This window comes from Juglans regia, chromosome 8 (assembly GCF_001411555.2).
Source record: "Juglans regia cultivar Chandler chromosome 8, Walnut 2.0, whole genome shotgun sequence".
Lineage (NCBI taxonomy): Eukaryota > Viridiplantae > Streptophyta > Magnoliopsida > Fagales > Juglandaceae > Juglans > Juglans regia.
In genome coordinates, this window is record NC_049908.1 from 26,649,595 (window position 1) to 26,661,483 (window position 11,889).

The 11,889-nt window shown below is 33.5% G+C and overlaps 1 protein-coding gene across 1 annotated transcript; it reads left to right on the top strand.

The window, feature by feature from the left end:
- Positions 1–2,030: 2,030 nt before the first annotated feature.
- On the top strand, positions 2,031–4,531 carry LOC108985797 (transcription factor bHLH18-like). The gene is made up of 4 exons (XM_018958220.2): positions 2,031–2,227; positions 2,327–2,905; positions 3,379–3,750; positions 3,878–4,531. The coding sequence occupies exons 1-4, from the start codon at positions 2,192–2,194 to the stop codon at positions 3,941–3,943; spliced, it is 1,053 nt and encodes a 350-aa protein (XP_018813765.1). The 5' UTR covers positions 2,031–2,191; the 3' UTR covers positions 3,944–4,531.
- The last annotated feature ends 7,358 nt before the right edge of the window (positions 4,532–11,889 follow it).

Genomic DNA, 11,889 nt, shown 5'->3' on the forward strand with positions numbered 1-11,889 from the left:
CAGCTAGCCTGCTCCCTCGCTCAAGTTACCTGTTTTCTACCTTACTGGCAATCTTGCATTGCAGCACGTTTATAATTCAAAAGGCCGCATGTGAGGAAATTAAGGATCGATATTTATAAGGCAAATTTTGCGCCATTAACTAGCTAGTTTCATCATGGATAGAGATCATTGAACACCTAAAACTATGGTAATATATATACAATAAATTTTTCATGTACAATCACTTTAGGGTACATAGTAAGTCGTGATTGGTTGCATAATTTTAAAATATGCAACCATCCACTAATGTGATTGGTTGTATAATTTCTTTTAATATAAAATAATTGTTTTGGTCAATCACATCAGTGGAGTGTGCGCTCAAAGAGTACGCAAAAAGGACTATACATAGCAAAACTCATATAACAAACGTTGAAATTATAAGATCATTTATGCTATTTGTTACTCTGGTGTGTAGCACATGACATATTGGTGTGCCCTATTATAGAGGAACGCTACTGATCATTTCACACCACACACTTTACATATTTTAAAATTATGTTTTATTTATTTTATTTTATTTTTGTTAAACTAATTGAATTGTTCTATTGATCATGATCATCCATACACCACATACTTGTTATAGAAAAAATGAAAAAAAATTAAAATATGTGTGGTGAGTGGTGTACTGTGAGGATGATAATTAAGTAGAATTATTTCTCATTATAATCATAAAAAATATATAATTATTTGATGTGATCATAATTTTAAGCTTCCACATGAGTGGAGTGTTTGGCCATATGTTAACAGATAGCCTTGCAAATATAATGAAAAATATAATTAAGTTTAATAACAAATTAATTGATATTGATCTAACATAGGCGGCCATGTCCTACATGTATTGGACTATTATTCATGAGAGGCGATTTATATATGGATAAAGAGAAGATCATCTAGACAACATCATGGAAGGTATATTTGTCTTTTCCCTAAATGAGTAAGCCGAGTATAATGTTCAAGGAGTAGGAATGAACAAGTACAAGGGTTGCATACCTAACCTAATACATTCCGAGTTTAATAGGGGAGAACGGGACGACCGTCCACAATACAACGCGCGGTACGTACCCCACCTTGCACCCTCCATACATGAATATATACTTGTAATTCTACCAATCAAATATCTACGAAAATTCAGAATGTTGTACATGATGAGATCTGTAAACCTTAATTACTGTCTGAAGCAGACTACAGAGATGATAATTACTGTTTTATACAAAAAAAAACAAAAATGGCCGGCCCCTTAGCTGGCGCGAACTTCGAATGATATAATAGAAGCTGAACTTGGCATGAATTCAAATTCCAGCAAATTAAAGGAAGAGGGACTCATAATTTGACCAAATGAATGAGAGAGAGAGAGAGAGAGGATTGCATGAACAGTAAAGAGAAAGAGCATTACTTTCACACGAGCAAATACAAGTTATAGAATATTAATTATCAAGCGCGTATGGTGCACTTATAAAACACTCAAAACTCTTCTCTGGCCAATCGGCTTAAGCTTCGGTACTCTTCTTTGAAGGTAACAATTAGCTTTCAACTATCTTTTCCGCAGAGAAAAGAAGCAATTAGTACTTATCGTCTCCAGTTCTTTTGGAGGCCAGTCATGCTACCATGAATGGTTCTTATAATCCAATAAGATTTTTGAAAATAAAAATATCCTTCATAGGTCGTGTTTTTCAGCTTCTGCCTCCTTTCGATCTTTTCACATTAATATGTATTGTTTTCGGCCCTCAAATATTCAACTTTTTCTTGGAGTTTTGGTGATTGTTCATTTGGAGGAAAAATTTAAGAATTTAATGTAGATTGTTGACTTTTAGCTTTAGTTTGGACTCGTGGGTGCTTTACCTCCCCTTCAAATCAGTCTCTGTTGGTATTTTCATCTTTTCGGGGCTTTTTTCTTGCTTCTGCACTACTTTGATGCACAAAGTGATGCATTTAATGTTAAAAGGAGTTTAAATTCCATTAGCTCTATAAACTTCCAGTAACAAGCAAAGATAATGCATACTTAGGATCACAATCTGTTATCAATATCTTCAAATGATCTGCAGAAGTTGAAAGTGCTTTCTTTTTTGCGTTCAAATCTAAAGATTTCGGTCGCTCGTTCTATTTTCCCAGGATCTTACAGTTCATATTTTGAAGGAAGGAAAAGGTTGCTTTGATGGAAATCTCTTCTGCAAACTGGATATCTGAAGTGGTAGGATTAATATTTTATATTGTCCCCTTTTTAGTTCTTTTTTTTTTTTCAAATTCATTTATGTATATGGATAAATCTTTATATTTTTTAATTTTACAGGGAGTGGAGGATCCCATCTTTATGCATCAATACGACATGAACTCTTTCGATTACTCAATACTTGACGAGCTTAATTTTGAATCTCTTTCTGCTGAGAGCTACTCATCATACCCAGATCTCAATCCCAAAAGCGCACACAGCTTCAATGGTTCGGCAATCGAAAATCCTCATACCGGCCTAGAGAGCCCGGCTAAACAGCTGAAGACTAGCAGCTGGAACTCTTGCACCACTGACCGTATGACTTCAATGGCTGCTTCTTCCTCCTCCTCCAAGTTAATTTCTTTCGAGAACTCGAACTCGGCCCCAGCCACTTCTCAGAAATTTTTAGACTGCACCGTGAAACCAAAGAACGAGGCGGGTTCTGATCTTAGAAATATGAATTTCCCGACTATGATTTCTGAGAGTTCCTTAGAGATCCAAAATGGCTCCTCAAAACATGAACAGGATCCCAAGAGGGTTGGTACAGTGACTAGAACTCCTTTACATGCCCGAGATCACGTGATGGCAGAGAGAAAGCGCCGAGAAAAGCTCAGCCAGCGGTTCATTGCTCTTTCAGCAATTGTTCCTGGCCTAAAGAAGGTATCAATCATTTCATCAATCTCTCCGAGTACTGGTTCTTAAGGGTCTATTTCTCTTACGCATTAATCCTATGATAGATTATTTTTAAGGTATGGTTTTTTCCTACTGCTATGTTTCTCCATCTCCGTCCATGCTGCCCCTAAAAAACATAAACTAAGTTCGATCGAGTTCTTGTTAAGAAAAATGGGCTATGAAACTGTCTGAAGTCGTAGGTTTTATTAATACGTTAGGTGGAAAACCTTAATTGGAATATTATTATCTTTAGGAATATTAGTTGTTATCTTTAGGAAAACGTGATCCATTGAGTGTGGAGATAGGCCATGAAAATTTAAGAAAACCTGCATTATGTTGGTGGAACGGTTGTTCATATAATTTCCTTGAAGTTCTTCAAATTTAGCAAAAAAGTGAAAAAAATTTATATTGAAAAGTAATACAACCATTGTATATCATCCGCTGTTTTACTTTTTATGCAGATGGACAAGGCTTCTGTCCTGGGGGACGCTATTAAGTACTTGAAACAACTTCAAGAACGTGTGAAGATACTCGAAGAGCAGGCAGCAATGAAAACGACGAAATCAGTGGTTTCTGTGAAGAAGGCTAGGCTCTCGGCCGATGATGACATCTCTTCGTCCGATGACAACTCCGATAGCCACTCCGAGCACCCACTCCCCGAAATCGAAGCTAGAGTCTCCGGAAAGAATGTACTCATTAGAATCCATTGTGACAAAAGCAAAGGATGTGCTGCAAAAATACTAAGCGAAACAGAGAAACTTGATCTAACAATCATCTCTAGCAACGTCTTGCCATTTGGAAATTCCACACTCAATGTAACTGTTGTTGCACAGGTACGTAATTGCGTTTATCAAACGGATAAAGCTGTCATTCAAAGGATCAGTAAAAAAATCTGATCTACTTTCGGGAACCTGGCCGACACGTTACAATTAAAATTAAACTTGTCATCATTTTCTGCAGATGGACGATGATTTCTGCATCACAGCGAAAGATCTGGTGAGAAACCTACGACGGGCACTTGCGTGACATTGCGAATTGCAAAACTTTAAAGGATTTTCTATGTTTCCATTTACACTCTTCACATCAATATTGCTAGGCGTGGGATGACGACGAATAAGCTCTATCTAGTAGCAGACTTCTCAGCTCGTTATTATTATTATTTTTTTTTTCCATTTTTTTCTTAGCTCCTGATGGCTGATCCTGAGAGAAAGGAAGGACTGCAAATCTCAGACAGCAAGCGAGATTTTCACATGTGGTAGCCAGGGTTTTTCACTTATTTTGTGGCTTTTTGCGTGGTTAGCCAACTTGACCACGTTCAATTACCCTCGTGTTGTGAACAAAACTTGCTGCTTTTTGGGAGGGTTTTATTATTATTATTATTATTTTTAAGAGGCTGTGACTTTCAAATATCACCTCTTTAATTCTTCCCTCCTTGATTAGGTAAAGGCCCTTCCTTTTCTTCTACAGTGAAATTAAAAGACAACTAGACAAGCCGACATATGGTGCCATCTTGTCTTACCGAGAAAACATGAAAAAGAAGAAATTCCTCTGAAGTCTGAATCGTAATGTATCTATGCATGACTCGATGATTTTGTAAGCATTGTTTTTGTTGGACATTGTTGTGTTACTGTTTTTAGTCCAGAAATTATTGAGTTTATTTTATTTTATTTTTTTCTCTTTGGGACAGCTTAATCCAACAATGGTGGCAACGTTTTGTTTTATTTTATTTTCTGTGTGAAGATATATATATTTTATTTGCTTCATTGATTGGGATGCGACACACCAAACTCGGCCCGATGTCTAACAAGTTTTTCTAATTATAATCTCTCACATCATGCATATATTATACATTAATCCCATTTATTTTAATTTAATTTAATTTAATTTTTTTAAATTAAATAAATTATTTTACTTATTATTTATACACTACATATTTGATAAAAAAAATAAAAAATTATGAATAATGTATAATGTGAGATTAATAAATAGAATTTTTCTTATCAACTTCAATGTCATGAACGGTTGAAATTATTTTGGAGGCTCCACGTGGGTTATCATATCTATGTTATAGGTAAGCTCAAACACAATTTACCTTAGACCCACAAGATATTATGCTATCTCAAACCTTTGACCCTCTCCCTCTCTGTTTATTTATTAAGTTATATAACCCACATTGTTTTAATTTTATTATTTAATTAATACCACTATCTTAGCTTGTTACGGAGAAAAAGGGACCCGGAAATTAAGCACTTCTCTCACCCTAATTAGCTTCATATATAAACATCATTTGGTGGGCTTGAAGTTAAATATTGCAAATGTTCCCCAATAAAATTAGGTGCATGGGGATCGATTTAGAGATAATGGACCAGTTGAAGCAAACTTATATGTAAAAAAAAATTTTAAAAAAAATAAACTCAAAAATTAACGTGACTTGATTTAATACGTTAAATTATAAAATTATTTTTATTATAAAATATATCTCTATCATATTATATGAAAACATAAATGATTTTTATAAATTAATTTTATGAACGCTTCTTTAATATCAATTGAAATTATTACAGAAAAAATAAAATAAAAGGCTTAAATTTTTTCCTTAATGGAATTATACCTTTTGCATGGTTTCATCTAGAAGATCAGGATTCAGGTAGCTAGCCTCTAAGGTCTCTAATTAATTAATGGCGGTAGATGAGACGAAAACAACCCATAACCGACCAAATAAGGAGGCATTAGTAGGCGACGAAATGAGCAGTAGAACTGCAGGGGTTTCCACTCATTCCAAGGAAAAAAAGTATTCCTGCAATCATAAAGAGATGGTCATATTCAGATAAGATGAACACGTGTTATTTTGATGAACAGACATCGGCTGGAGTACTTTTGACCCGAGTGTGTGTCTATTTATATGTTAATTATTTATTTTAAATTAATATTTAAATGAATATTTAAATTTTTATTGTTTAATTAAATTTAAAGAATTATGACGAAAGATTAAATTTAATTCTTAAAAAGTTTTATTTTCATCTTACTTTCTCTTTCTCTTTCATTTTTTTTACCTCGTATTTAAAGAAGTATTTTTTAATGATATTATAAATTTTTTATTTTTTTTAAAATGTTTATGATGATTAAAAAAATACATGAAAAAAAGAAAAGAGAAATAAAAAAATGAAATACACATTCAGGACATATTTTTGGATTACTTTTTCGATAGCTGTAGCAGTTCCATTTAGTTAATTAAAAATATTATCATATTTAAATTATGTTAAAACTCTAATTATTTATATAGTTTTACTTTTTTAAAAATATTTAACAAAATTTCATTATATATTTAATGATGAAAGATTAGTATTTTATAAATTAAATTTGATAATTTATTTTTGATATGATATTTATATGTTAATTATCTATTTTAAATTAATTTAAATCAGTATTTAAATTTTCACCATTGATCAAATTTGGAGAGTTATGATGAAGGGTTAGATTTAAATCTCAAAAAATTTCTTTTTCCCTCACTTTCTCTTTCTTCCTCTATCTCCTTCCGCTTAGCCTCGGCTTCTCTCTCTTACTCAATCTCCTCCCTCAAGCGCCACCATGGGTGTCACCAACCTCGTCATCGACCACGTCACCGGTTTCCCCTCACACCGGCGAGCAAACCCCACCGTCGAAGCCCCTTAGTAGCTCCTCCTTTCTCCGCACGCGAGCAACTCGAAATGGGTTTTAACACTTGCGCCACTGCGCCACTACACCACCATCATCGAGCTCCTCTTCCTCCGGCGATCACCCCCATGGACCCAAGCCACCATCGAAGCCCCCATGGCAGCCCTCGTCTCCCCGCAACTCCTTCTCTCGCATGGGTCTCACACAGTTTCTCCACCATACCGCTCTCGTACATTGTCCCCACGCCACCGCACCACTACCATTGAGCTTCTCTTTCTCCGGCGACCACCCCCATGGACCTAAGCCATCGTCGAAGCCCTCATGGTAGTCCTCATCTCCTCGCAACTCCCTCTCTTGAAATAGGTCTCTCCGTTTATTGATCATTAAATATAATTCAATTAAGATATTGTATGTAGTGATTTTGTGATTTATTGTTGTATTTTGTAATAATTTTGTGATATTTTGTGATATTTTATGAAAAGGATTGCAGTGAGGATGTAGAGATAGACGAAGAAACGAAGCGTAAAATAAGATTATTGTTTATTATTGTTTATTATTTTTCATCTTACTATTCATTAGACGATATACATTTTTAAATATAAAGAGATATATATATATATACGCACTAATATATAAAAGGTTAATTGACATCCTAGTATAGTAAGGTCGGCAAGGACAGAAGCGTCAGATCGGCCAGACGACAATAATTAATTAGTTCATATTTTATTATTATTATTATTATTTTTTTTTTTTTGTTTGTGCTATTTATTTGATTCAGTGATTGCGCTGATATCTAGAATGGGCTTGGTTACTTTAAAATTAGTGGTACTTGTGTAAAATCCTGTATGGCGCAAGATTTTTACATTGATAAAAAAAAACACGTTTGCCACATCTGTCAAATTGAAGAAAAAAATAAAGTGTAATTTCAAATATTAAAACAATCTAGTATATAAGAATAAAATTATTATTTATTTATGTTCATCATTTATTATGAAATTTAAATTATATTAACAATTCAAATTAATTAGATAGTTTTTTCTCTTAAAAATGTACAGTAAAATTTTACTATTTATTTAATGATGAAAAATTAATATTTTATAAATTAAAGTTAATTTTTAGTATATGATATAATATTATTCTCTTAAAAATGTTCATTAAAACTTTATCTTTTATTTAATGATGAAAAATTAATATTTTATATATTGAAGTTAATTTTAAGTGTATGATAGAATATTTATATTTTAACTATATATTTTATGTTAATTTAAATCAATATTTAAACTTATACTGTTAGATTAAATATGAAGATTAAAGATGAAGGGTTAGAATTTAAAACCTAAAAATTAATATTTTTCTCCATTTTGCCTTTCTCCCTCTTTCTCATTCTCCAATCACGATTATGGTATTACATCGGACGAACCTAAAAAGAAATAGAAAAACCAAACAAACATGAAAAAAATATATTTATTTACTGTTTATTATTGTTCAATAATAATTAGTAATAGGGATATGTGAAAAAAAATATGCGAAAAAAAAGCCTCTTTAATGTTTGTAATAAACAATAATGAGGATAGACTCTTTTAAATTATTGGAAGATATATATATATATATATATATAAATAGTCCAATTTAATTAATGGTCGGTGATAATCTTATTGCTAGTATATCAACTATTTTTTCTTTATTTTCCACCTCTAAATTAAAACAACAACAAACTCACTAAATGTCATTAATTACGTCAACAATCTTGTTCGAATATCTCTCTCTTCTCATTATGTTTTTCTTTTCTTTTTGACCCTAAAATTGCGTTGTTGAACGATGCTAGGACATAAGACCTGGGTCCATACCATTTCTGAGGTTGATGAAGCCCTGACGGACGTTCTGATCAACCGAAAAGAATGTTTGATGTGACTTCTCAGTCGGCAAGAAAAGTTAAAAGTTTTTTTTAATTCTAAGTAGTTCTAAAAAAAAGTTGTTTCCACGTAAGAGTATTACTGATTTTTTTATTTAAACTTTTTTTAAGAAGAGATAAATTTGATTTTTAATATTATATTTTTAATGTTTTTTCAGGTGTAGATCCAATTCACTTTTAATAAGTAGGTCTAATATTTATTTTAAAAATCTAACATATTAAAAAGAATTCGATTTGATTATTTATATTATATTTTTAACATATATACATATATAATAATGATTAACGAAAGATATAAATTATATATATTGCTATGTAGCATCTCATGCAAATTAAAACCTTAGCCCTATCCGAATAGGATAAATTGGTGACTAAAGTTATTTTGTTTATTAAGAAGAAAGTAATCAAGCTAGGGGTATATGGTAGATATGGTCATTTACAGCGAGTCAAGGGGACAAAAATATATACCCAAAATGAGTTTTTGCGGCGAGAGAATGGAAACCACAAATTGGACGCAAGAAAAGGGTAAAAAATGAGTTTTCATATTGAACACTCAATTAATTGATGCAGATGTTATTACTACTCCGAGATTTCAGCCTGCAATTTTTTTTTTTTTTGGGTACAGTCATATGGTACAAGGCATTCATAGAATCAAAGGCTGTTGGGATTGATTCAGAAAATGACTTGCAGGGATGATAAAAAGAATAATTTTATTTGAATGTTTTTATACAATACATTATTTACGTAATATAATTAAATTTTAAAAATAAATTTTAAAATTTGAATTGTAAAATCCTTCAAAAACACTATGGCAAAATGCATAGAAATTAAGCAAGGATGACGTGTTGCGTTTTAATTTGTGACCTTTTAGCATGCAATTCTTGCTTTGGGTTTTTTCTTCTGAAAGTTTTGCTCTGGGCCAAATTGGGCTTGGGTTTTAAGGAGTAACTTGCTATGAATATTTAGATAAAAGATAAACGTTTAAAATGATATTGTTAAATTTTAACAGGACATCACCTAATATTATTTATCCATTCTTCTATTCAATTATAAGAGCGTCTATGGTTTATGGTCAGTCATGGACCTTGTTAAGAGAGGCATGGTTTGGAGAGTGAGAAATTGGAAAAGTATTAAGGTGTGGAAAGACAAATGGCTTCAAAGCCATTCTACTTTTCAAGTTCAAACAGTGCCTAATAGTATCAGCCCTGAGGCCACAGTTTCTATACTCATAGATGAAGAGAGACATGCTTGGAAGAAAGAGATGATTGATGAGGTTTTTAAACAAGATGAAGCCAGATTAATTTGTAATATTCCTATCAGCTCAAGTAATGCAGTGGACAAGCTTATATGGGGTTTTTCTAACAAGGGTGTCTTTTCAGTAAATAGTATCTATTTTTCTGAGCTAGATACCAAAAAATTGATTCTTGGAGAGTCTTCAAGTTCATCACAAGATCAGATTCAATGGCATAGAATATGGAAACTTTGTGTTTCGGGAAAGGTGAAACAATTTTTGTGGAGAGTTCTAAATGATCTATTACCTACCAGACTTAATCTTGCCAAGAAAAAAGTTATTGAGTCTTCTCAATGCCCCATTTGTAATATGGAGGTAGAGTCTGTTTTACACGTACTGTGGGAATGCCCAGCAGCAGGAGATGTGTGGGGGGATGGAGCCAGCCCTGTTAAGAAATGGAGTGGGAGCTTTGCTGACTTCCCAAGTTTGTGGTCTGAATTCCTTACTAGACTAGATAGTGACAGTTTGAAGTTGATCTCTGATATATGTTATAGACTATGGACTCGAAGGAATCAATTTGTTTTTGACAACCAGTTTGCCAGTCCATCTATGGTGCTAAAGTCAGCAGCTGCTAATGTAGAATTGTTTAAAGAGGCAAGACCTGCTCCAAGTATAGGGGAAGAGAATGGTATTTCAAATCTGGCCGAAATGCCTTTATTTGATTCTAGAAGAAAATGGAGGGCTCCTATTCCAAGTTGGTTGAAAGTGAATCTAGATGCATGTTTTGATAAGATCCAACAGAATATGAGTATTGGTATAGTCATTAGAGATTCCTCAGGTGATGTACAAGTGATGCTTGCGGCTCCCAGGTCTTTTGTTCCCTCTGCATACATAGCTGAGTGTTATGCTCTTCTAAGGGCTGTCTCTTTGTGCCAGGAACTGGGTTTTGAATTAGTAGAATATGAAAGTGATGCCAAGAATGTAGTTGATGCAATCAATTCAAATAGCTCAGATATGTCTTGGCCAGGCCAGATCATTGAAGACATAAGGCTTATAATGGCGTCACATCAAACATGGAAACTTTCTTTTATTCGTAGGGAAGGCAACCAAGCTGCCTATGTTATGGCAAAGTTCGGTTTATCTCTAGAGAGTGAGTTAGTCTAGATGGAGGAGGGACCAGGTGTGGTCCTTCCTAATATTGCTCTCGATAAGGCGTGTATCTGTTAATCTATGAAATGAAGGATATATTTTTCAAAAAAAAAAAAAAAAAAGCTTCTATGGCTCTATGAATAGTGATTTTTGTTGATTCATTTTTACATCCATTTTTTTTTTCTTTATGACATTTATGCTCTTGTGTTAGATGCTTCTTATTCTTCTGTTTTCTGTTTTGGCCATAAAGGGTTAAAACCCTAACTTTTTCTTCTTCCATCTCTTTCCTCCTTCCTTCTTCTCCCACACGCCACACCTCCTTCTCTCATGGCTCTTTCTTTTTATAACTTGCGAGTCGTGCGCCCTCCTTACGTTGCCACCACCTCAAAGCTATGTATAGAAGTTATCCTGCCTCCTGTGTTACTGTGACAGCCACCCACCTCCTCCATTCGCAACTACACTCTTGTAGATTTTGACCTCTCTCTCTCTCTCTCTCTCCCTCTAACACTCTCTGTTTTGGCATTGTCAACCCCCTGTCAAGAAACCACTGAGTACCAACACCAAAGCCCAACGATGCCCGAACACCGAAAACCATCTGTCATGGGCTATCATAGACGTGGGGAAGTAACATAAATTTGAATGGGATGAAACAGTGTGTTACATTTAGTGAAATGGTGCGTTGAATTCTATTGTAAGTGTTGTAAAACTAGTTAGTTAATGAATTGGTGAGTTAAGATAAGTAAAATAGCAAGTTTGTAATAATTTAGACATTGAGTTAAACGGTGCGTTTCATGAAGTATACTCTTGTAATCTGTCTGGGCATAAAAAGGGTGGGAAGTCTGACTAGAAGGCATCAAATTATCTTTAATTTTTATCCCTTTGGAGGTGGGATTTACCTCGAATATATATCCATTCTTTACTCTCCAAGATTTTTCTTGGATTTCTTGAATTATTGTGTTCATTTCTTTACATCAGTTACGGACTTATATTGAGGATTGGTAGATAAAGATAAATCAAATACACTTG